The 21151-nt window shown below is 66.5% G+C and overlaps 1 protein-coding gene across 3 annotated transcripts in view; it reads left to right on the top strand.

The window, feature by feature from the left end:
• ADAMTSL2 (ADAMTS like 2) overlaps positions 1–21151 on the top strand; it is a 68882-nt gene that overhangs the window by 46641 nt on the left and 1090 nt on the right. For all 3 annotated transcript variants that reach the window (XM_069477060.1, XM_069477061.1, XM_069477062.1), the window contains 9 exons: positions 7312–7660; positions 8515–8887; positions 13147–13244; positions 14913–15039; positions 16123–16336; positions 16426–16581; positions 17133–17303; positions 17988–18164; positions 20823–20967. In XM_069477060.1, coding sequence (XP_069333161.1) covers positions 7312–7660; positions 8515–8887; positions 13147–13244; positions 14913–15039; positions 16123–16336; positions 16426–16581; positions 17133–17303; positions 17988–18164; positions 20823–20967 — 1810 coding nt within the window. The remainder of the gene's footprint in view (positions 1–7311; positions 7661–8514; positions 8888–13146; positions 13245–14912; positions 15040–16122; positions 16337–16425; positions 16582–17132; positions 17304–17987; positions 18165–20822; positions 20968–21151) is intronic.

Raw genomic sequence — 21151 nt, 5'->3', positions numbered from 1 at the left:
TGTGCTGTGGGGGGGACCACGCAGGGCCTGAACGTCATGGTGCGTGTGCTGTGGGGGGGGGACACGCAGGGCCTGAACGTCATGGTGCGTGTGCTGTGGGGGGGACCACGCAGGGCCTGAACGTCATGGTGCGTGTGCTGTGGGGGGGACCACGCAGGGCCTGAACGTCATGGTGCGTGTGCTGTGGGGGGGGGGACCACGCAGGGCCTGAACGTCATGGTGCGTGTGCTGTGGGGGGACACGCAGGGCCTGAACGTCATGGTGCGTGTGCTGTGGGGGGACACGTAGGGCCTGAACGTCATGGTGCGTGTGCTGTGGGGGGGGACCACGCAGGGCCTGAACGTCATGGTGCGTGTACCGTGGGGGGACCACGCAGGGCCTGAACGTCATGGTGCGTGTGCTGTGGGGGGGGACCACGCAGGGCCTGAACGTCATGGTGCGTGTGCTGTGGGGGGGGGACCACGCAGGGCCTGAACGTCATGGTGCGTGTGCTGTGGGGGGGGACCACGCAGGGCCTGAACGTCATGGTGCGTGTGCTGTGGGGGGGGGACCACGCAGGGCCTGAACGTCATGGTGCGTGTGCTGTGGGGGGGGACCACGCAGGGCCTGAACGTCATGGTGCGTGTGCTGTGGGGGGGACCACGCAGGGCCTGAACGTCATGGTGCGTGTGCTGTGGGGGGGGGGACCACGCAGGGCCTGAACGTCATGGTGCGTGTGCTGTGGGGGGACACGCAGGGCCTGAACGTCATGGTGCGTGTGCTGTGGGGGGACACGCAGGGCCTGAACGTCATGGTGCGTGTGCTGTGGGGGGACACGCAGGGCCTGAACGTCATGGTGCGTGTGCTGTGGGGGGGGGACCACGCAGGGCCTGAACGTCATGGTGCGTGTGCTGTGGGGGGGGGACCACGCAGGGCCTGAACGTCATGGTGCGTGTGCTGTGGGGGGGGGACCACGCAGGGCCTGAACGTCATGGTGCGTGTGCTGTGGGGGGGGACCACGCAGGGCCTGAACGTCATGGTGCGTGTGCTGTGGGGGGGGGACCACGCAGGGCCTGAACGTCATGGTGCGTGTGCTGTGGGGGGGGACCACACAGGGCCTGACCGTCATGGTGCGTGTGCTGTGGGGGGGGACCACGCAGGGCCTGAACGTCATGGTGCGTGTGCTGTGTGGGGGACCACGCAGGGCCTGACCGTCATGGTGCGTGTGCTGTGGGGGGGGGACCACGCAGGGCCTGAACGTCATGGTGCGTGTGCTGTGGGGGGGGGGACCACGCAGGGCCTGAACGTCATGGTGCGTGTGCTGTGGGGGGACCACGCAGGGCCTGACCGTCATGGTGCGTGTGCTGTGGGGGGGGGACCACGCAGGGCCTGAACGTCATGGTGCGTGTGCTGTGGGGGGACCACGCAGGGCCTGAACGTCATGGTGCGTGTGCTGTGGGGGGGGGACACGCAGGGCCTGAACGTCATGGTGCGTGTGCTGTGGGGGGGGGACCACGCAGGGCCTGACCGTCATGGTGCGTGTGCTGTGGGGGGGGACCACACAGGGCCTGACCGTCATGGTGCGTGTGCTGTGGGGGGGGAACACGCAGGGCCTGAACGTCATGGTGTGTGTGCCGTGGGGGGGGACACGCAGGGCCTGAACGTCATGGTGCGTGTGCTGTGGGGGAACACGCAGGGCCTGAACGTCATGGTGCGTGTGCTGTGGGGGGGACACGCAGGGCCTGAACGTCATGGTGCGTGTGCTGTGGGGGGGGGACCACGCAGGGCCTGAACGTCATGGTGCGTGTACCGTGGGGGGACCACGCAGGGCCTGAACGTCATGGTGCGTGTGCTGTGGGGGGACATGCAGGGCCTGAACGTCATGGTGCGTGTGCTGTGGGGGGGGACACGCAGGGCCTGAACGTCATGGTGCGTGTGCTGTGGGGGGGGACCACGCAGGGCCTGAACGTCATGGTGTGTGTGCTGTGGGGGGGGGGACCACGCAGGGCCTGACCGTCATGGTGCGTGTGCTGTGGGGGGGGACCACGCAGGGCCTGAACGTCATGGTGCGTGTGCTGTGGGGGGACCACGCAGGGCCTGAACGTCATGGTGCGTGTGCTGTGGGGGGGGACCACGCAGGGCCTGAACGTCATGGTGCGTGTGCTGTGGGGGGCAGCAGGGCTGTGGGTGCTGCACCCCTAGAATCTGGCTGTCGGCAGGGCCTGCTGGGCCTGCCCCTGTGCGCGCGTCTGGCAGCTGCACCTCTGCTTGGGTTGGGCCACTCGCTCGGCCACTCGGCCGCTTGTTTATTCGCTGAGTGTGTCGTCCACTCAGATCTCAGTTCGTTCCCTCGTTGGCCCACGCGGCTGCCCGGCTCCCTGTCCCTCCGTGATCACCCACGCGCCAGCAGCGCTCTGCCGCGAGCTCCCAGGACACACATGGACCCCGCACCAGCTGTTTCCTCCGTCAGGAGCCCCCGGAGCGCAGGGAGTGGGGACGGGGGCTGGGCCCGCTGCCCACACGCCCCACCTGACTTACACCCCGGAGACGTGGTGGCGTCTGTGCCAGTCCTCAGTGCCGGGGACCAGGGAGTGCCCCTGGGCTGCGCGGGGCTTCCGGGCCGGGGCTCGGGCCACGGTGGCAGGAGAGTTTGGGCCTGTTGTGCTCAGCTTGCCGCGGGCTCCCCCCGGGCGGCTGGTGCCCCAGCGCTGCGAGTATGTGAAGGATGCGTCACTGCGGTCAGGGGACATTGGGATGGGTGGCTCTGGTGCCGGCTCTTGTGGTGGCTGGGGGGTGGCGGGGGTGGCAGGGAGACAGCCCAGCCCCGAGCAGTTTTGATTTCCTGATCCCACCAGGGTGGGTTTCGTTGCCTGAAACTTGGGCACAGAGAGGGGAGTGACTTGCTCGGCATCGGGAGCAGCACGGCTGGGTTTGGACCAGGCCTGCCCGGGGCGGAGCCCGGCCCTGCTGAGCTGCACCACGGGGGCCTCTGGCGGGGCCCCGCCCCACGCTGTGTCTCGGGAGCAGGGCCTCCCTGGTCACCCCAGAGTCTATTCTTTGCTGTGCTCCCCTGACCTTCCCCGGGGCTGCCCCTGAGGTCGCCTGGCCTGCTGGGTCACTCCCGGTGGGCGGAGCCGTGCTGCAGGTCAGAGTCCCTGAGGTTTGCGGGAGGAGGGCTCTGCGGACCGGTCGGGAGTGCTGGTGCGGGCGAGGGCGCAGGACTGCACCGAGGGGACAGCTCAGCGGGTGCCACTGGGGTCACTGTTATCTCGAGCAGTTCCTGGTGTAGCTGCCCCCTGAGGGGGCACGACCCTGGGGGAGACGGCTCCCTGGGGCCAGGGTGGGGCTCAGCTGTGCCCTAACGGCCTGGTAAGCTCGTGGAAGGGTGGGGTCGGGCCCTGCGTGGGGGCTTTGTGCAACAAGCTCCCCTGGCAGGAGACGGCTCCTTCAGGATTGCGGCGGTTTCCTTCCCGGGAGCCTTGCAGAGGGGCTTGCCAGGGCTGCACGCCATTCCCCTCTCCTGCCCGTGCCGGGTCCCTGTAGCCTCGGCTGGCGCCTCCGCTGGCCCTGGTGGCTCACCTGGAAAGGTGACCCTGGTCTCTGTGCCCTTCCCTGCCCCAGGCTGCTGTCCTCATCCAGTTGCCATCACAACTGTGCAGGGGATTGCCAAGAGACGTCCCAGGGGACCCACGGGGTACCAGATCCATTCTTGGCCCCTGGGGTCAAACAGCGCCGTCCTCCTCCTGATTAGGGTCTGTTGCCCCTGCGGGACGCCCCCCGCTTTCCTTGCTACTGACCTCTCGGCACGAGGGCCCCACCGAGAGCAGGTGGCAGCTGTCGCTTAATGTTTGATGAAGCTGTTGCTGCATCTTCCCGTGGATGTGTCCCCGTGTGGACACCGGGGTCTCTGGACCCCAGCTGCTCGAGCTGCCCGGATGGGGAGCACAGACTCCCCGGGCGGCCACCGGAACGACAGTGCTGCGCCCCCCTGCTCCCCAGCCCCACGCGGCCCACCTCTGGGGACACAGCTCTCCGTCCAGGCGATGGCTTCTGTGTGCTGCCTCGTGGGGCTGCCCCAGCGCATCCTGCTGGGCGTGTCACCCCCAAGCTGGCACCTCGTCCTCACCCCCTGTTGCTCCGTCAGCCTGGCAGTTTCCGGGTGGGGCAGCACACGGCTGGCCCGGTGGATCCCATGGTCATGTGCCCGCTTGGCACCTCTGCCGTAAGTGGATCCCTTCACGTGGCATCTTGTCTCAGTGGACCAAGCACTCCGTGAGCTCGTGGGCGTCAGGCTGGCTGAGGCCCCGTGGGCAGGAGGGGCAGCTGCATGTTTCGGGTGAGATTCGCCACTTCCCCTTCCAGCGTGGGGCGTCCGACGTGATCACCTTGCCGAGCAGAAACTGCTGCTGTCTTGGGGTCGGTGCTGTGTCACGGGCTCCGTGTCGCCGCAGGCCGGGCTTTCGCTCGTGTGATGCCACGCGTCAGCCCACGTGTGGTTTCCTTTGGCCACCGTGGATGTTCCATTCACACATGCCTTGTACCACGTGGGGTGACTGCTGGCAGAGGCTGGCCTGTGCCAACTGGCAAAGCCACTGTCTTGTACGTGGCTGTTTGGGGCCCCCGCGCAGTGGACGCTCCCTGGTACGCATTGACACGCCGTACGGAGACCGCGTTTCCTACCCCGCCCCGTCCCCGCACGAGAGCCTCCTCCGCGCCTGCTCAGGCTTCTTCTCTGCCCACATGGGTTCTGACCGCCCAGCCGGGCCGGGTGCCACTGCCCGCAGTTCGGTACCTGCTCGTATCTCGGGCCACTCTGCTGTCCACGCCTACTGGGTGATCACACCCCTGCGCTGCCTGAAGCCCCTGGGGGGGACTTTCCTCCACTGCCATCTGTCAAGGCCACCCCTGAATGGGGCGTTGGTGACGCAGACCCCATTTCCAGCCTGCACCCTCACACCAAGCCGACCCATCTGAGCCAGGTCTGACCACTTTTCTCCACTCACTGCACAGAAAGGGCCCCGTGTGCAGCCCAGCGTGAGCCAGGCGCGGCTGGCCAGGCGTCCTGGACGGTGGGAGTCTGAACGCTCGCTGATGCCACCTTCTCCTGTCCCCGGCCCTGACTCTGTCTATTCCTGGGGGGCCCTTCCCTCTCGCAGCTGGGCCTCTCCCCTTGTGGCTTAGTGGGGCTGACAGCTCTGGCCATGTGGCTCCCGTGATGTCCTGCCCCAGGGTTCTGGCTCCCCCAGGGCCTGTGGCCGGAAGCCGGTTCCCAAAGGCTGCGTGTCTGTCTGCCACGGGCGGCCTCGCTCCAGAGCCACGGGGTCCACGTTATGCTTTTCCTAGTGAGGCTTTCCAGGAACTCCACATGACATCTCTCCCCACCACAGATGTCCCTGTCCCTGTGGGACCTGCCCGGCCGTATGGCCCGGTGGCAGGCTGTTCCCGTCACAACCTGGGCCTGCGGCAGAGCCGTTCCCCTCAGTCAAACTGAGAGCCGCGGCTTCTTACCAACGTGTTGCCCAGTCTGCGACTGGACCGACATTCCCAGAGCGGAGCAGGCTGTCTCCAGAGTTCTCCATGGTGGAGGGTTGAGATGAGACGATTTTCCTCTTCCTCTCGGCATGTCCTGGCATGCCCCAGATCCCTGGAGCCTGGCGTTGTCACTGATGTGGGGACACTGGGTTCGCAGAGGGTTGACTCGGCTCCTTTAAGACACACATGCTTTCCCAAGGCCTCTGGCACCGCGTCCCACTCAGTGGCCCGACCACCACGCTGCCGGCACCGTGGATGACATGTGATGTGCTCAGGGTGGCCCGGGCCCCTTTGTCTTGCGCTGTCACTGGGAGTGGGGGTTTGTCATCGCCCCGGGTCGAAGCCCCCAGCGTGTGCGGTTGTCGCCCACCCCGTGCAGATGGAAACCGCTCTGCCCTGCTTCCCAGAGAGAGGGAAGAGAACACGCTTCCAGACCAGGGGCCGCGCAGGGCCAGCCTGGGGCCACGCCGGTCTGCTCCGGAGGCGGCACGAGACGCCGCTGCGGGGTTGAGGGTGCGGGACGCTGCTGCGCTCTGACGGCAGGTGCGACGGTCTGTCTCGCTGCTGCAGGCGCCAAACTGCTGCAGCAAGCGCGGGTCTGATGGGCTCGCCGCCCTGCGCCCGTTAGGCCGGACTTTGCTTTCTCTGCGCTTCCAAGAGCCGCCCTAGTAGCATGTGAGCCGCGTCTTCCAAAGTTCTCGCCATGTGCGAATCCCCCGCCGTCCCTGTTGTCGGCCCGGGGTTCTGTGGTGTGTGGTCCCTTCTCTCCCAGGACTGAGATGTGGCCGGGCGAGGAGGGTGGGCCCGGTCCAGAGGGAGCCCAGGGGGTCGAGGGGCAGAGGTCTCCAGCGCGCGCAGTGCCGGCCATACCAGGGAGGAAGGGGCCACTGTTTCAGGCCCAGAAGAGTCGAAGGAATCAGGGACTTGAAAGGTTTCAAGCGTATGGACTCAGATCCCCACATCCCAAGTCCCAGGGCTCCACTCTGGCTGGACTCCGTGCTGGGCGTGGCAGGCCCCGGAGCCAACTCTCTGGTCCTCTGTCCTCCGCTACAGCACACGGCAGCGGCTTCCTCTGCCGCGAGCAGGCCTTTCGGCCCAGCCGTCAAGGGTGGTTAGGTGGGGGCTCCTCCCCTGTCCTCGGTGTGGTTCCAAGGTCCCTTATGACCTTCTAACCCCTGTCCCTGTCCCCAGCCGACTCGCATACCCTTGCACTGTTACCCCAATAGTGCGTTTCCTCCGCCGGTGTCACCTCCCCATTCCCCACTGGTGACCTTTTTCTCTGTGCCCGTGGTGGCTCCCACCGTCCTGCTGGCAGGTGGCCCTGCTCCTCCAAAACCCCATCCTAGAGTCCGTGTCCCAGGCCTGCCCTTGCTGACACCGCTGTTTTTGGCTGGAGTCCCTGGAAGGAGACAGAAGGCGCTCCCCGGGAGGGGCTGCAGGGGTCTGCCTCGGCCCACCCTACAGGATGGCTGGAGCCGGGTGACCTTTGCTTGTCCCAGCTGAGGCGGGGCCTGGGGCTTTGCGCACCTGCATCGGCCTGCCGGGGGGCCCTGGCTCGGAGGGTGGTGGGAGTGTGACACGGTTGTCACGTGGGATTTCTGGCACGTGGCGAGAATCCAATGCTAGTCATCGCTTGGACGACAGTGTGTCCCCACATCGCCCGCCCCCAGGCGGGCCTCTCCCGCCGCCCCTTGGTGTGCCGGCCCGGGCCGGGTGTGGCTTGGCGAGGGACGCGGTGAGCCACAGCTGCTGCAGGGGCTGGCGGGAGGGGCCGGGGTCCCACTCCTCCTCCCTCCCCAGGTGTGGAACCAGAACGGCAAGAGCCCCTCCATCACCTTCGAGTACACGCTGCTGCAGCCGCCGCACGCGCACCGCATCCCGCCCGTGTACTTCGGCTTCCCCGAGCCTGGCTCCGACAGCGCCGAAAGCCAGGAGCTGGATGGGGCTGGGCCGCTGGGCTTAGTGCCTCACAACGGCTCGCTCTACAGCCAGGCCTCCTCGGAGCGGCTGGGCCTGGACAACCGGCTGTTTGGCCACCCGGGCCTGGAGCTGGAGCTGGGCCTGAGCAAGGGGCAGGAGACCAACGAGGTGTGCGAGCAGCCCGGCGGCGCGGCCTGCGAGGCGCCAGCCAGGCCCAAGGGCTTCCGAGGTACCCAGGAGGGGGGTGGGGGGGCTCCAGGGACAGGGCCCCGGGAAGGGTCTTCAGGCCCCTCTGCGGTCTGCAGAGAAGGTTCACGGGCCAGGAACAGCAGACCCACCCTAGGCAGGCACAGGGTGGGGGACTCCGGGTCTGTCCATACCTACAGGTCTTCTCTGTGCCGGATGTGATTGTCCCCACTGGACAGGTGGGGAGACTGAGGCTTAGAGGGCGGGAGTGACTTGCCCAAGTCACACAGTCCCCTAGGGAGGATGGGCTGAGCCCACGGCCACAGCCTTGCTCACTTCCTCTTTGTGTCTGTATGTCCCCGAGTGTCCTCTCTTCCGATAAGGATGACAGTCTTTGGATTTAGGGCCCACCCCAAATCCATGACGATTTCATCTGAAGATTCTTAGCTAATTACAGCTGCAAGGACCCTATTTCCCAACCGGACCGTGTTCTGTTTGTGTGGACGTGTGGGTGTGAGCGCAGTGTTGTTCCGTGGTGAAGTCAGGGCTTTTTGGATGTCCGTCCCCCAGACACGAGTGCTGGGTCTCGTCATCCACCCTCCCCCCACCACGCTCCAAATCTCCGTCGGTCCGTCCTGCCTCTGTGTGCACACACAAAGGGTCCCGCCCCAAGGTGCCCACTGCAGATGGTGACTGTCCCCTCACACGGCACTGTTCAGGCCCTTGATTGAGGATCTGGGCCAAACCGTGTCCTTTAATTGGGCAGAAACCTGCCTTTTGGGGGCTTCCCAGTCCAGCCGCTTGTCTCCAACCCCACTTGTCCAGCCCCTCCCCCGGGCAGCCCTGGCCCCCAGGGGGCGGGAGGCTTGGGGCTGAGCCGCCTGTCTCCCTCTGCAGACCGCAACACCACTGGGACTGCTCTCGCGGGGGACCAGGATGACCGAGAGGCTGACACCCGTCTCGCCTCCCAGGAGTTCCTCTCGGCCAACGCCATCTCCGACCAGCTCCTGGGCGCGGGCTCCGACTCCAAGGAGCTCCCCCTCAACGAGACGGTGAACAGCATCTTTGCGCAGGGCGCCCCGCGGAGCTCCCTGGCCGAGAGCCTCCACGCCGACTACGAGGACCCCGAGGAAGCCGGTGCCTACCTGTTCAACGGGTCCTACCTGGAGCTGAGCAGTGACAGGGCCACCAACACCTCCTCTGAGGGGCCCGTCCCCAGCGTCAGCACCAGCCTCCCCACCTCGGCTGGGAACAGGACTCACAAGGCCAGGTAGGAGGCGCTTGTCCCCAGCCCCGTCCAGGGCCCTGTGGGGCGGGCGGTGCCAAGGCCCAGTGGGCAGCGAGGCCACCCTGCAGGGTCTGGCCGGGAGGGCGGGGACCTAGAGTTAAGTGAGGGAGGGCCACTCCTTCCCAGGGCCCCACCGGCCACCCCGTGGATCTGAGCATGAGGCCAGAGGCTGGGCTGCGGCGCGTCCGCCCCAGAAGTTGGGTCCACGGGTCTCGGCCCGTGCGGAGCTGCTGCCGGGGGCAGGAGGCCAACAGCGCCGAACACCCTGCGGGAGCCAGGGACGGGGCTCCACAGTTTGCGTGTGTGCAAACGTGATGGTCACCACGACCCCAGCGGGGCTCGGAGAGGGTGCGCGATGTACTCAAGGTCACAGAGCCCGAGGATGTGGGGCCCCTGGCTGTCGGGCAGGAGGCGGTGCCCCAGGCAACCCTCAGGTGCACAGTGGGCCGGCGCCAGCCTCCACCGCGGGCGGAGAGAAGGTGGAGAAGGACCCAGGGGCTCCTCACCGAGAGGCCAGACCCCAGTCAGGGACTGAGAACAAGACTGGCTGCAGCTGACACGGCCGTGTGAGAGTCCACCTGGGGCCAGGCCCCCGGAGCCAAGGCCGCAGCCGGGGACACCTGGGCAGTCACAGCTAGGCCTGGAGGGGCCTGAGGTTACGAGCCTCCCTGGGTCAGGCGCCCACTGGGAGCAGGGGGGTCCCAGACCTGCTGTGTCCCACTGGAGGTCGGTCCCTGGTGATCAGCCCCCTGGGCCGAGGGTGGCCACCTTGCAAGTCCCTGCTCTTCTCCCCCGCAGCTCAAACGGGCCAGGAGGCTGTCTCTGCTCAGACTGAGCCTGTCCCGGTCCCCACTGGGCGGGGTGGGCCTGGGAGCCGGTTGCTTTCTGTTGTTTTCTGAGCACCCACCCAAAGCTTGGCTTTAGACCCAAGCAGGACTTGACCCCAGCCAGGCTGAGGGTGCGAGGTGGGCCTCCTTAGCAAGTTTGAGGTTTGCTCTGGAGGTGATGTGGTTTGGGGCCACCTCTCACCCATCCCTGGCGATCCAGGAGCTGGGGGTGCCCGCCCCTTTCTCTGAGTGCTTCTGCGGCCTCTGGCTCCCACGGGGTGCCGGGGCTGCAGGGCTGGGGGCGCGTCCAGGGCACTTCCGATGTGCTCGGGGCAGACAGAGTGGGGCCTTGGAGCCTCGTCCGGCTGCCCCTCTTCCCGAAAGGGTGGCACCAGGCTCTCTGGTCACCCGTCCCGGCACCCCCACAGCCTCCGGGGAGGGGCCTCTAGCTGGTGTGGGGGGCTCGGTAGCTGGCAGGGAGGGACGGGCTTTGCTCCGGGGGTGCAGGATCTCAGCCTGAGTGGGGTTCCCAGGCCGGGGGCGGGGAGGGCAGAGTCTGCCAGCCTTTGGCTGTGTGACTGGGAGTCACTCAGGCTGTGAGCCTGGCTTCTGCACCGTCAGCGCGGGTCACGTGGGGCATGGCCGTGTATGCCGAGTGTGACACACGGTGGGGACCCAGGGAGCAGACGCTGGTAACATTAACGGTGAATAATACATTGAGCCTTGCTGGGGGTCTCCCAGGACGCGTGGCTTGGGTGGCAGAGCCAGCTACTGGGCCTTGTCAGGGTGACCAGGGTGCTCAGGGCATGGGGAATGCTGGCAGCGACCCCCTGTGTGAGAGGGACATGTCCCTGCCCTCCTCTGGGCCTCAGTTTCCTCATCTCTCAGTGCGGGGCTTGGTGGGGGGGCGGCGCTGGCTCAGATACTCAACGATGCCCAGGATGGGGGGTGGCATGGCTTTCGACCCTTAAGCCACATGTTAAAGTCCGCCTGCCCCACCGCCTCAGCGCCATGGGGACAGATTGGGTTTGCGGGGCCCGTCTGGGCCGCAGCATCAACAAAATAGGCTGTCAGCGCTCGGAAAGGCCCGGCGTGGGGAGGCGCAGTGGCTCCCCCCGCCGGCTGCCATCAAAGGACGCTGCTACAGCCGCGAAGATGTTCCGGAGAGATAAAGGGCAGAGGGGAACTGCCAGGCCGAAATAGCCACGTCTCGGCCGAGCTGTCCAAACACAGGAAGTCGCGTCTGCTCGGAGAGAAGGCGGCCCAGAAAGGAAGGGCTATTTTCATCTTCCCAGAAAAGCTTCCAATAATCAAGGGAGGGGCCCCTGTCACCAGACTCAGACATCAGGAACGAGTGTCTGACACCCAGAGTCCCCCAGTGGGGGAGGGACAGAAACGGGCACTTTCTGTTTCGTTTGTAAACAAACACGGTCATCTCAGAGCTGCTCCGCGGGGACTGCCTGAGCCTGCGTCTGGCCGGCGGCTGGGGTCGGCTGGGCAGGGGACCCCGTGCCTCGACAGGCCCCTGGAAGCGTCCCAGCGACCCCACAGCTGTCACGACTCTCGAGGCTGGGGGGGCCGTCTCCTCCCTCCCACGCGGGCGAGGGAAGGGCTGGTGGTTCGGCGATTTCCTGGGTGTTTTCTTCTTGGTGCCACTTCCGAGAAGGGACCCGTGAGGCGCCGGGCTCCGGTGCGAATGTATGCAGGGTTCCGTTCAAGAGCTGCACGTGCCACGCCGCACACGCGCCCAGCGCCGCGGAGAGTGACGAGTAGGCAGCCCCTCCAGAAATACCTTTGGTGCTTAACATCCAGAGGGTTATTTTGAACCGGGCGGCTCTCTCCAGCCGAGGATGAGTCACGCTGCCGGCTGGCCCGGGCGTAATTAGAGAAACATGGGCTTCTCTGTGGCGGGTGGAGGGGCAGGGCCGGGATGCTTTCGTCCCTTTTGTTGCTGGGGAGGATTTAAAGCTGTTGAAAGCCGGGTGGGGGCCTAATCAGCAAGGTTTGCTGTGTTCTGAATCGAGATTAGGGGCCGGTCTCCAGCTCCCCCTCCCCAAAACGATCTGCTCACCCGGGCCGGGTGCGCGGATGTCACCGGGCAGCTCTGCGAGTTCCCACAGCCCTTTGTGCTGACGTGACAGGGTCTCGGGACCCCCCATTTAAAGAGTTTCCTCTCGTTTTTACATAGGGGAGGGGCCTTCCCTTCCCCTTGACGCCTGGCAAAGGGCTGAACAGGCTCCTGGTTTGAGGCTCCGGGTGCGGGAGGCCTGCCTGGCTGCGGACAGTGTGACCAGCCCCCAGCACGACAGTCCCCTCTCCGCTTTCTCCTCCCGCCCTGAGTTTAGGAACCACATCAACGAGCTCGTTATTTAAGCCCCCGTCGGTGGGTCAGTCCCTGGGTGGCAGGGGTGCTTTAGGGCAACGTCCGTCCCTGAAGTTCGCCGGCGCTGGGACGCTCTGGGAGGGACAGGCAAACCCGGGAGCTCCCCCCGCAGACTGCCGTCCCCAGCCCAGAGCAAGCCGCTGTCTCCATCGCAGAGTCAGCCAGGAAGGCTTTCAGGACGGGACGCCCCGTCACACCCTGAGCCTGACCCCCCAGGGGACAGAGTGTCCCGAGGAAAGGACCTGTGAGGGACGTTAGCTCGAGGTCGTCCTTGGCCAGCCGGGCTTCCCAGAGCACAGGGGAGCTGGCAGCACGGCCTCGCGGGTTCGGTTTAGCAGGGAAGGAGAAGCCTGAGGCCCTGCTGGCTGGGCCGCTCTGGGGACAGAGCAGATACCCGGCCATGGCCATGGGGCTGCTCTGCTTCCCTGCTTCCCTGCTGAGTCCCAAACGCGGCTGGGCCCAGGCACACCTACTGGTTCAAAGCAGCAAACAGTCCTAACAATAGTGGCTTTGGCTGCCCGAGTTCCGGCCAAGAATCATAGCTGGTGGCTGGCCGGGACCCAGCCTGCACCCCCCCACCCCGCCCGGGGGCCGTGTAGCCTTCGCAGACCTGAGCCGCCACGCGAGCCCTGGCCACGCCCCGTCTGCAGCCGGGTGGCTTTGCTTTGATCCTTGGAGGCTGAATGGCGAGTGTCCCCCTCCGTCAGTGTCTGGGCGGCAGCTCTGCCTGCCCAGGCCCCCTCCCTGGAGGGCAGGAGCCGCCAGCGGGGCGATAAGGTGACGGCAGAGGCCATGTGGGAGCAGGGCCTCACCGTGCTGGCCCCGCAGTCTTCAACGCGCTCCCCACGCCCGGGAGCTCCGGCCCCTCGGTGCCGCTGTGGAGTGGAAACCACGCCAACGTCCGCTCAGCCCCAAAGGTGCCCCCGGGTGCGTCGCCCCTTCTGCCTTGGACGGCGGGACTCGCAGGGGCTCGGGCAGGCCCCCAGTGGGCACCGGGGTTCTCACCACCTTCTCTCCGGCCTCCTGCCCAGGCCCAGGCCCAAGGCACGCAAGCAGGGCGTGAGTCCCGCGGACATGTACCGGTGGAAGCTCTCGTCCCATGAGCCCTGCAGTGCCACCTGCACCACAGGTACTGTTGCGGGTGCCGAGGTAGCGTGGGTGGGGGCTGGGCGCCCACCCGCCGGCTGGGAGCCCCAGACTGTCCTCAGGGCACTTGTCTGGTGGCTTCCTGACCCGGGGGCAGGACATGACGGGAGTTAGGGTGTCGGTGAGGGTACCCTCGTTCTCATGGTGCCACGGCCAGGCCCGGGCCCCGGGGGGCCACCCCCCACCCCAGTGGCTGCTCATCTCCTGCCATCCATGTTGCGTCTCACTGGGGTACACGTCCTCCGGGTTAAAAGTGAGAGGCCCAGGCGGTGAGGACTTGTTTACAGCAAGCGTAGGAAGAGAGAAATGGAGCCTGTGATCTGGGAGTGACCGAAGAATCAGTCAAATCCTAGGACCCGACCAGCAGGGGAGGAGCTGGGGGGCAGCGACCCATCCCCTGGTGGAGCCTGGACAGACACACACCTGCGGTTGGCAGCTGTCGGGCTGGGATTTGAGCCCAGGTCTGTCGGGCTGTGGTGTGGCCGGCCACCCGCACACGGAGACGCTGGCTGAGGCTCCAGGGCAGGGGCTGCACCTGCCGCCTCCCGGCTCCCTCCCCTGGGGGTGCTGCAAGGTTAGATGTCAGCCCCGGCCCAGGATGCAGGGGCGATGGCAGGGAGAAGACGTGGGGAGAGCCCGAGTGTCGGCTCTGAGGTCACACGTCTGCCTGGGACTTCATGTTTGTGTGTAGACGATGCTCTCGGGACCCCCGACTGGCCAGGGCTTGGGACAGCCCTGCATTCTCTGGCCGGTGGGGCAGCCGGGCAGTGGGCGGTGTGGGCTTGACGCACCCCACAGCCTGGTGCATCTCAGGGGATGGGCCCTCAAGGAGCGGGGAGAAAGGTGGCCCCGGTGGCTGTGAGCCCCTGGCCGGCCTGTCCGGAAGGGGAGGCCCCACGGCAGCGGCTTCCCAGGCCAGCAGCTCCGTCCGAGCTGGGGCTGGGGAGCAGGACACGCAGCCTGCAGACATGCGCCACTGGGGAGGGCTCGAGTGGCTGGGCCCTCCATGACGGGGAAACTGATTTCCTCCTGGGGGCGTTGGCACCGCGGGAGCACTGTTCCGCGATGCCTGTCACCCAGGAAGGCCGGTCTGTGTGTCCCTCCCGCTCACGCACAGACACACAGCAGCAGCGAACCCCAACCCCACGCAGGCAGACACAGTGATGACTCGAGAAAGGCTGAGATGACGTTTGTCAGGGACGGAGAGGTGCCACAGGAGGCCTGCACACCGGACACGATGTCTGGGAAGCTGGCAAGGGCTGATGGCTCACCCCCCACTCCCCCACCGCCCGCAGACAGTGGCTGCTGGGTGACAGAGAGTGGCACCTGCTGCACTTGCCTCTGCGAGGGCCAGTCTGGGCTTAAGGCCCAGGGGTGTGACAGGGACCCGGGTGCCCAGCCTGGGCTGGGGGGCTGGGTGGGCTGCAAAGAGAAGAGTGAGACCCCGGGACACAGCAGGCAGTCAGCTGAGGTCACAGAGCTGTCCCTACTCAACTGCCCCAGGAGTTGGTGACTGTTGTGACCCTCAAACCAGGAAGCCAGGCAGGCCCTGAGAGGTCAGGTGACTTGCCCAGGGTCCCCAGGTGTGCTGGCCTCCAAGGTACTGGCTGCGAACCACGTGCCTCACAGGCCCTTCCCTGTCCTGACCCAGGGGTCATGTCGACATACGCCATGTGCGTCCGCTACGATGGCATCGAGGTGGACGACAGCTACTGCGATGCCCTGACCCGTCCCGAGCCCGTCCACGAGTTCTGCGCGGGGCGGGAGTGCCAGCCCAGGTACCTGCCGAGAGGGCCGCGGGCGGGTGTGGGGGGGCCGCGCCAGCTCTGCTTTGCCCTGAGCGGAGCAGCGGCTGGACTCAGCGTCCTGCCCCTCAGCGGTGCGCTGTGGGCAGGGCCGTGGGGGCCTACAAGCAGGGGCACAGCAACCTGGATTTGTGTCAAATCTGTCACTGTGCCTCGCACACAGTAGGTGCTCAGTAAATGCTTGCCACCGGAGATTTAGGAAACATTGTCAGTGTCACTCTGGACTACAGTGCTGTCTCTGTCCCCAGCCTACCTGGCGCGTCTCGGGTGTTTACAAGCTGAAGGGGTTACCCCTGAAGCTCCGTGCCAACTGCTGTCCCTCGGATGGGGTGGAGGCCCCGGCTCTCTGGCCCCCAGGCCTCCCACCTGGCCTCGCAGGTGCAGGCTGAGCCGTGAGCACGCCTCCCTAGTGACGACCAGGGTCCCCAGAGGAGCCGGCTCCAGTGACAGGAGCCGTCCCTCCTCAGAGGCCGCGCACTGCTGCTCCCGCAGGGCCACACCCGTTCTGTCCTTCCGGCCTGCGCCAGCCCCCTGCACCTTTGCTCCCTTCTGGGGAGGGCAGAAGGCCCCAGCCGTCTCCAGAGCGCTGCCTGGGGCCGCCAGGGTGTGGTCCGGCTGGGCCTGTCCTTCCGCTCCGAGCCCCGCTGGCTTGGCCCTCTTCTTCCAAGTCCCCCTTCCTGGAGGACTTCGGTGTATTGTTCACAACCCGGCCGGCTCAGGTGCGGATGAGGGGTCTGTGCTGGCAGCTGGCAAGGCCCCTCTCTGTTCACTCCCCCGTCGCTCAGCCCTGTGGGGGCCGTAGCCACCTCTGTCACTCAGCAGGGCGTGAAGGTCACAAAAGTCTAGTGCAGGCTCGGGCTCCCACCCGCCACCCCACTTGGGTGCCCCCTGGAGACCACGCCCCTGGGCCTTGCCGCCTTCCCGCTGCCTGGCCTGTCGTGGTTTTGGACCACAGGGGCAGGGGAGGAGGGGGCCGCATCCTCTTTGGGGGTGCGGGGCTGTAGGGGTCCTGGCCACGAAGTGGGGGTCGCTGAAGGCCGTGCCCGCCCGAGGCAGGTGGGAGACCAGCAGCTGGAGCGAGTGCTCGCGCACCTGCGGCGAGGGCTACCAGTTCCGCATCGTGCGCTGCTGGAAGATGCTGTCGCCCGGCTTCGACAGCTCCGTGTACAGCGACCTGTGCGAGGCGGCTGAGGCCGTGCGGCCCGAGGAGCGCAAGACCTGCCGGAACCCGGCCTGCGGGCCCCAGTGGGAGATGTCCGAGTGGTCGGAGGTGAGCTGCGCAGGCGTGGCCGGGGCGGGCGCCGGCGGCTCCAGCTCGGGGCGTCCGCGTCACGCCTGCCCCCTCCCCACTCCTCGCAGTGCACGGCCAAGTGTGGGGAGCGCAGCGTGGTGACCAGGGACATCCGTTGCTCAGAGGACGAGAACCTGTGCGACCCCAACACCCGGCCTGTGGGGGAGAAGAACTGCACGGGCCCCCCCTGCGACCGCCAGTGGACCGTGTCCGACTGGGGGCCGGTGAGGGCGGGGCCGGGGCATGAGGCTAGTGAGAGGGGACCCCAGAGCTTTGCCTTGATGTGCCTCGGTTTCCCTATTTCTCTGGAGCAAAGGCGTGAAGGAAGAATGCCTGCTGGCCTTTCTCCCCCGCTATTGTAAGAACCAAAACCTTTATCTAAAAGCAAGTGGCCACCAGCACATTCCCCTTTTATAACCTTTCTGTCTGCCTCTGCGTCTCTCCCCGTCTCTCCCTGTCTCTGCCTCTGTCTCTGCATGTCTCTCTTGGCTCTCCTGTCTCTGCCTCTCATCTGGGAGGGACAGGTGCTCTGGTGTTTCTAGGGTCACCTCTGGGTGGTGCGTGCACAGATGACACTTTTAGGTGTGCTTCTCTCTGTGTGTTTTTATTGAGCACGTATTATTTCTGTAATTAGAACAGAAAATGCTATTTAAAAAATGGTTACTGTGGCAACCGCTTCCCCACACCGCCTGGGGAGCCAGTCCTCCCCCGGGGCTGCCGTCTGGGCCGCGTGGAGTGGCCGCCGCCCCTCACCGCTGCCCCGTGCCCCCTGCAGTGCAGCGGCAGCTGCGGGCAGGGCCGCACCATCAGGCACGTGTACTGCAAGACCAGCGGCGGACGGGTGGTGCCTGAGTCCCAGTGCCAGCTGGAGACCAAGCCTCTGGCCATCCACCCCTGCGGGGACAGGAGCTGCCCCGCCCACTGGCTGGCCCAGGACTGGGAGCGGGTGAGTGCGCTGGAGCACGTGGGCCCCCCTCCGTCCCAAGCCAGGTGGCCGGGGAGGCAGACGGGGAAGATGAGGAATTGATTGCTAACGAGGAAGGCAGAGTCGCTAGGAGTTAATTTAAACCACAAAAGGCCACACAGGTGCAGACACCTTACAGTTTCCCAGATCAGAGTTGGCCTGGTCCGGGCCCTCGACTTCCTGATATTTGGAAAACTGGGGAGGGGGTTGTTTAGCTGTGTGTGCTTTTGGCCCTAGCAGCCTTTCGTCAGGACCAATTTGTCCTCCCTGCCCAACCGTCATTGTCACCAACTTGTCATTTCAGACGACTTGCTCTCAGACAGATTGCTTTCAACCGATTGTTCCAGGCAGATCACTGTTAACCAGATAGTCTTGGGCCAAATTGTTTTCTGCTAAGTTGATTTTGGCCAAATCATCATCGGCCAAATTGTTAACAAATTGGTTCCAAAACAGATGGTTTTGTGTTAAATTGCTTTTGATCAAATCCATCTGGGGCCAAATGGTTATCAAACAGTTCTCAGCCTGTTGCCGTTGATCCGGGCATTTGCACCTGATCGCTGTCGACCACACTGTTAGCAGCAGAGTCGCTGTGGGCCGTGGGCTGTGCGTCTTGGTCGTCCGGGCTCCGGCCGCCGACCCGTCCCCTGTCCCCCTGCCCCGCCGCAGTGCAACACCACCTGCGGGCGCGGCGTGAAGAAACGGCTGGTGCTGTGCATGGAGCTGGCCAACGGGAAGCCGCAGACGCGCAGCGGCCCCGAGTGTGGGCTCGCCAAGAAGCCCCCTGAGGAGAGCACGTGCTTCGAGAGGCCCTGCTTTAAGTGGTACACCAGCCCGTGGTCCGAGGTGAGCTCCCGCCTGGCCTGAGTGCCCACCCCGCCACGGCGCCTCCCCTCCGGCCCCAGATGCCCGGAAGTGCCCCCAGCCTCTGTTGCGGCCGTCTGTCCGGGAAGCCCCCTGACCTCTGCCAGTCAGCTGGCGCGAGGGCCACTCGCTCTGGAAACCGTCCTGATCTCACCCTGGGTTCCCTGCGGCGCCCGCCCTGGGTCTGTTTCGGCCCAGTTGCTCCGGCCTTGAATTGCGGCCTCCGAGTTGTGCGTTTGGCTGCACGTGTGGCTGTCGCGCCATGGGGCAGGCGGACCCCAGAGGTCACCGGGGTCGTCCAGGCTGAGTCAGACACAGGCCTGGCCCCAGGGAGCCACAGCCAAGGCAGGGCCCAAGGGGAGGGCACAGGCCTGGCCCCTTGTGATTCTGTGGGGGCCTCAGCCCCCAGACCCCGCTGCCTTCAGGATGTCGGGCAGGGCGGGCTGAGGTCTCCCCTCTCTCTGCAGAGGGAGCAGGGCCCCCACCTGCAGGGTCCCCAGGCCCGAGTGGGCAGCCCAGGCTCAGATTTTGCCTCCGGAGTCTCCTCTCTCCCCAGAGCGCCGTGAGGAGGGGCCCCCTGCCCAGTTCTCAGAGGAGGAAACTGGAGTTCGGAGATATCCGACCACTCAGGGTTCCACGGTTCCTGGGGGACCCAGGTCTGTCAGTTGCCCCAGGGCCAAGCCCAGGAGGAGCGAGTCATCTGTGGCAGGAAGGGAGGCCCCGACCAGCCTGCCCAGGGTCCAGGCAGGGAGCCCGAGGTGGGCGAGGGCCCTGGCTTCACGGGGCGGCCTGGCGGGCAGAGCCCAGCAGCGGGTCCACCTCTCCAGCCCCTCCTTGCGCGGCCCTGGGGCGTGTGAGCCCCGAGCCTGTCCGGCACCGCGGCGGCAGGCGTGTCTGGACGGCAGTGCCAACAGCGCACGCCAGACACGCCGCACAGCCGCCTCGGCGGCAGTGCCGTCCGTGCCCAGCCGTCCCCGCCTGGCAGGGCCGTGTGCTCCAGGGGCCGCCTGGGGAGGTGCCCGGCTCTGTGAGCACTCCTGGAGAGCAGGGGCCGGGGCCGCGTGGCCAGGCCATGTGACCTGGGCCTCCGCCGCCTCTGGCCTGTTTCCTCATACCCAGGGACAAAATAGGCGCGGGGACTTGGAGCCCATTCGTGCACTGAGACACTCCACAATGTGTCCCAGACCCTGGCACCCTGGGCCGCTGTGGTGGGTGGATGCCAGATCCTAAACCTGGGAGCTCAAGGGGAAGACCCCAAGAGTCTGCGAATGGGGCGAGTCTGGGGCCCCAAAGTGCTGCCCCTACTCGGGGTGTGGGGGTCCAGGACCTCCCGCCCCCACCCAGGCCTGGCGTCTGGGCCCCACCCTGCCCTCCAGGGGCCACTGCCCTGCCCTCACCACACGTGCTTGTGCGAGGTGACATCCACCCCTGTGGCCCACAAAAGGAACCCCAGGTGAGGAGGGGCAGGCTGGGGTGCTGGGGCTTCCTGGGCAGAGCAGGGCCTGCAGGAGGAGCAGGCACCAGCCCGAGCCAGCGGCAGAGACCGAGGCGAGCGGGAGTCAAGGTTCCCTCCTGGAATGGCCGAGCCCAGCTGGGAGGCGAGGGTGGGGGCCCCGGGAGCCCTGCTGAGAGCTGTGCTTGGGAAGAGCGTCGGCTTCAGGTCGGGGGCCCTGGGGGGTGCACGTGTCTCACTACATGCTGGGCTGGGGCAGGAGGGAGAGCCGTGAAGGGGGGACCCCAAAAGGAAGGCCGAGGGCTGTCCCAGAGGCGGCCCCACTGCCCTGTGGAGGCGGCTGGCACAGATTCGTGGAGGGCACGGGGGCCTCTGTCCCTTTCGCCCCAGTCGGCAGCCCCCCTTCCCCTTGGCTGCCCCCCATGGTGCTGGGGCACAGAGTGGTTGGCAATTGTTTGTGCTTCTCGCTACCCCACCCTGTCCACTCCCTGGGGACGGAGGAGCTGACACCGGGGCCGGCCGGGCATGTGTGATTGCCAGGGGCACGTCCAGAGGTTCCTCGGGGCTCCGGGCTGCGCCAACTCGGGGCGGGCAGCCTTTCTGCCCCGTCGTAGCGGGGTCTCCCTCCGCCTTTGCAAACAGAACTGGAGCAGGGCTGGGCTGGGACCTGCCACCCCACCCGCCCCCGGCGACCGAGGGCTTGGGTGCCAGACGTGCCTGGGTGACGTGGGGTCACTGCGTTGGGAGAGAGTGAGGGAGTCACCGCCTAGGATCTTGGCAGGACGGCAGGGTGATGGGTGTCCTGGGAGCTCAGCCGGGTTTTCTGAGGGGAACGTCTGGACGAGGGAGCCGCGCTGGGGTGGTGGCCTTGGAAGATGCGCTTGGCCCACGACGAGCGCTCTGCGTCACAGACCCGGGAAGCAGGAGCTGAGGGGGGAGGGCACACCCTCGCCGTGCACTGGGGAGACCGAGGCAGGCTGGGCGGGACGAGAGTCAGTCTCTGGCCGCCTGCACGCGGCACTGGGCTGTGGGCTGTAGGTTCAGATGAGCTTCCGCAGGTCCCTCGTCAGCCTGGGAGCCGGCAGGGCGGGGAAGGTTGACGCCAGGCAGGGTGCTGGGGTCTCCTGGCCCAAACCCCTGCCCCGCCCAGCCGAGGGCCTGGCTCATGCCACCTATCTCCCCACCAGTGCACCAAGACCTGCGGGGTGGGCGTGAGGATGCGTGACGTGAAGTGCTACCAGGGGACAGACATTGTCCGAGGCTGCGACCCGCTGGTGAAGCCCGTCAGCAGACAGGCCTGTGACCTGCAGCCCTGCCCCACGGAGCCCCCAGGTGAGGAGGGCCGGGATCCAGCAGGACGCAGGTGGGACGGCCAGGCGCTGGCACACAGGGGCAGGCAGGGAGGGCTGCAGCAGGTCTCTGGCCTGGGCACTCGGGAGATGGAGGAAGGTGCCAGGCCGAGGTGGGGGCAGGGCAGGGCAGGCAATGAATCCTGCTTTGGGCGTGTTGCGTGGCC

Source organism: Eulemur rufifrons, chromosome 7 (genome assembly GCF_041146395.1).
Source record: "Eulemur rufifrons isolate Redbay chromosome 7, OSU_ERuf_1, whole genome shotgun sequence".
NCBI lineage: Eukaryota > Metazoa > Chordata > Mammalia > Primates > Lemuridae > Eulemur > Eulemur rufifrons.
The sequence above is the reverse complement of the archived record's forward strand: the minus strand, read 5'-3'. Positions and strand labels throughout refer to the sequence as shown.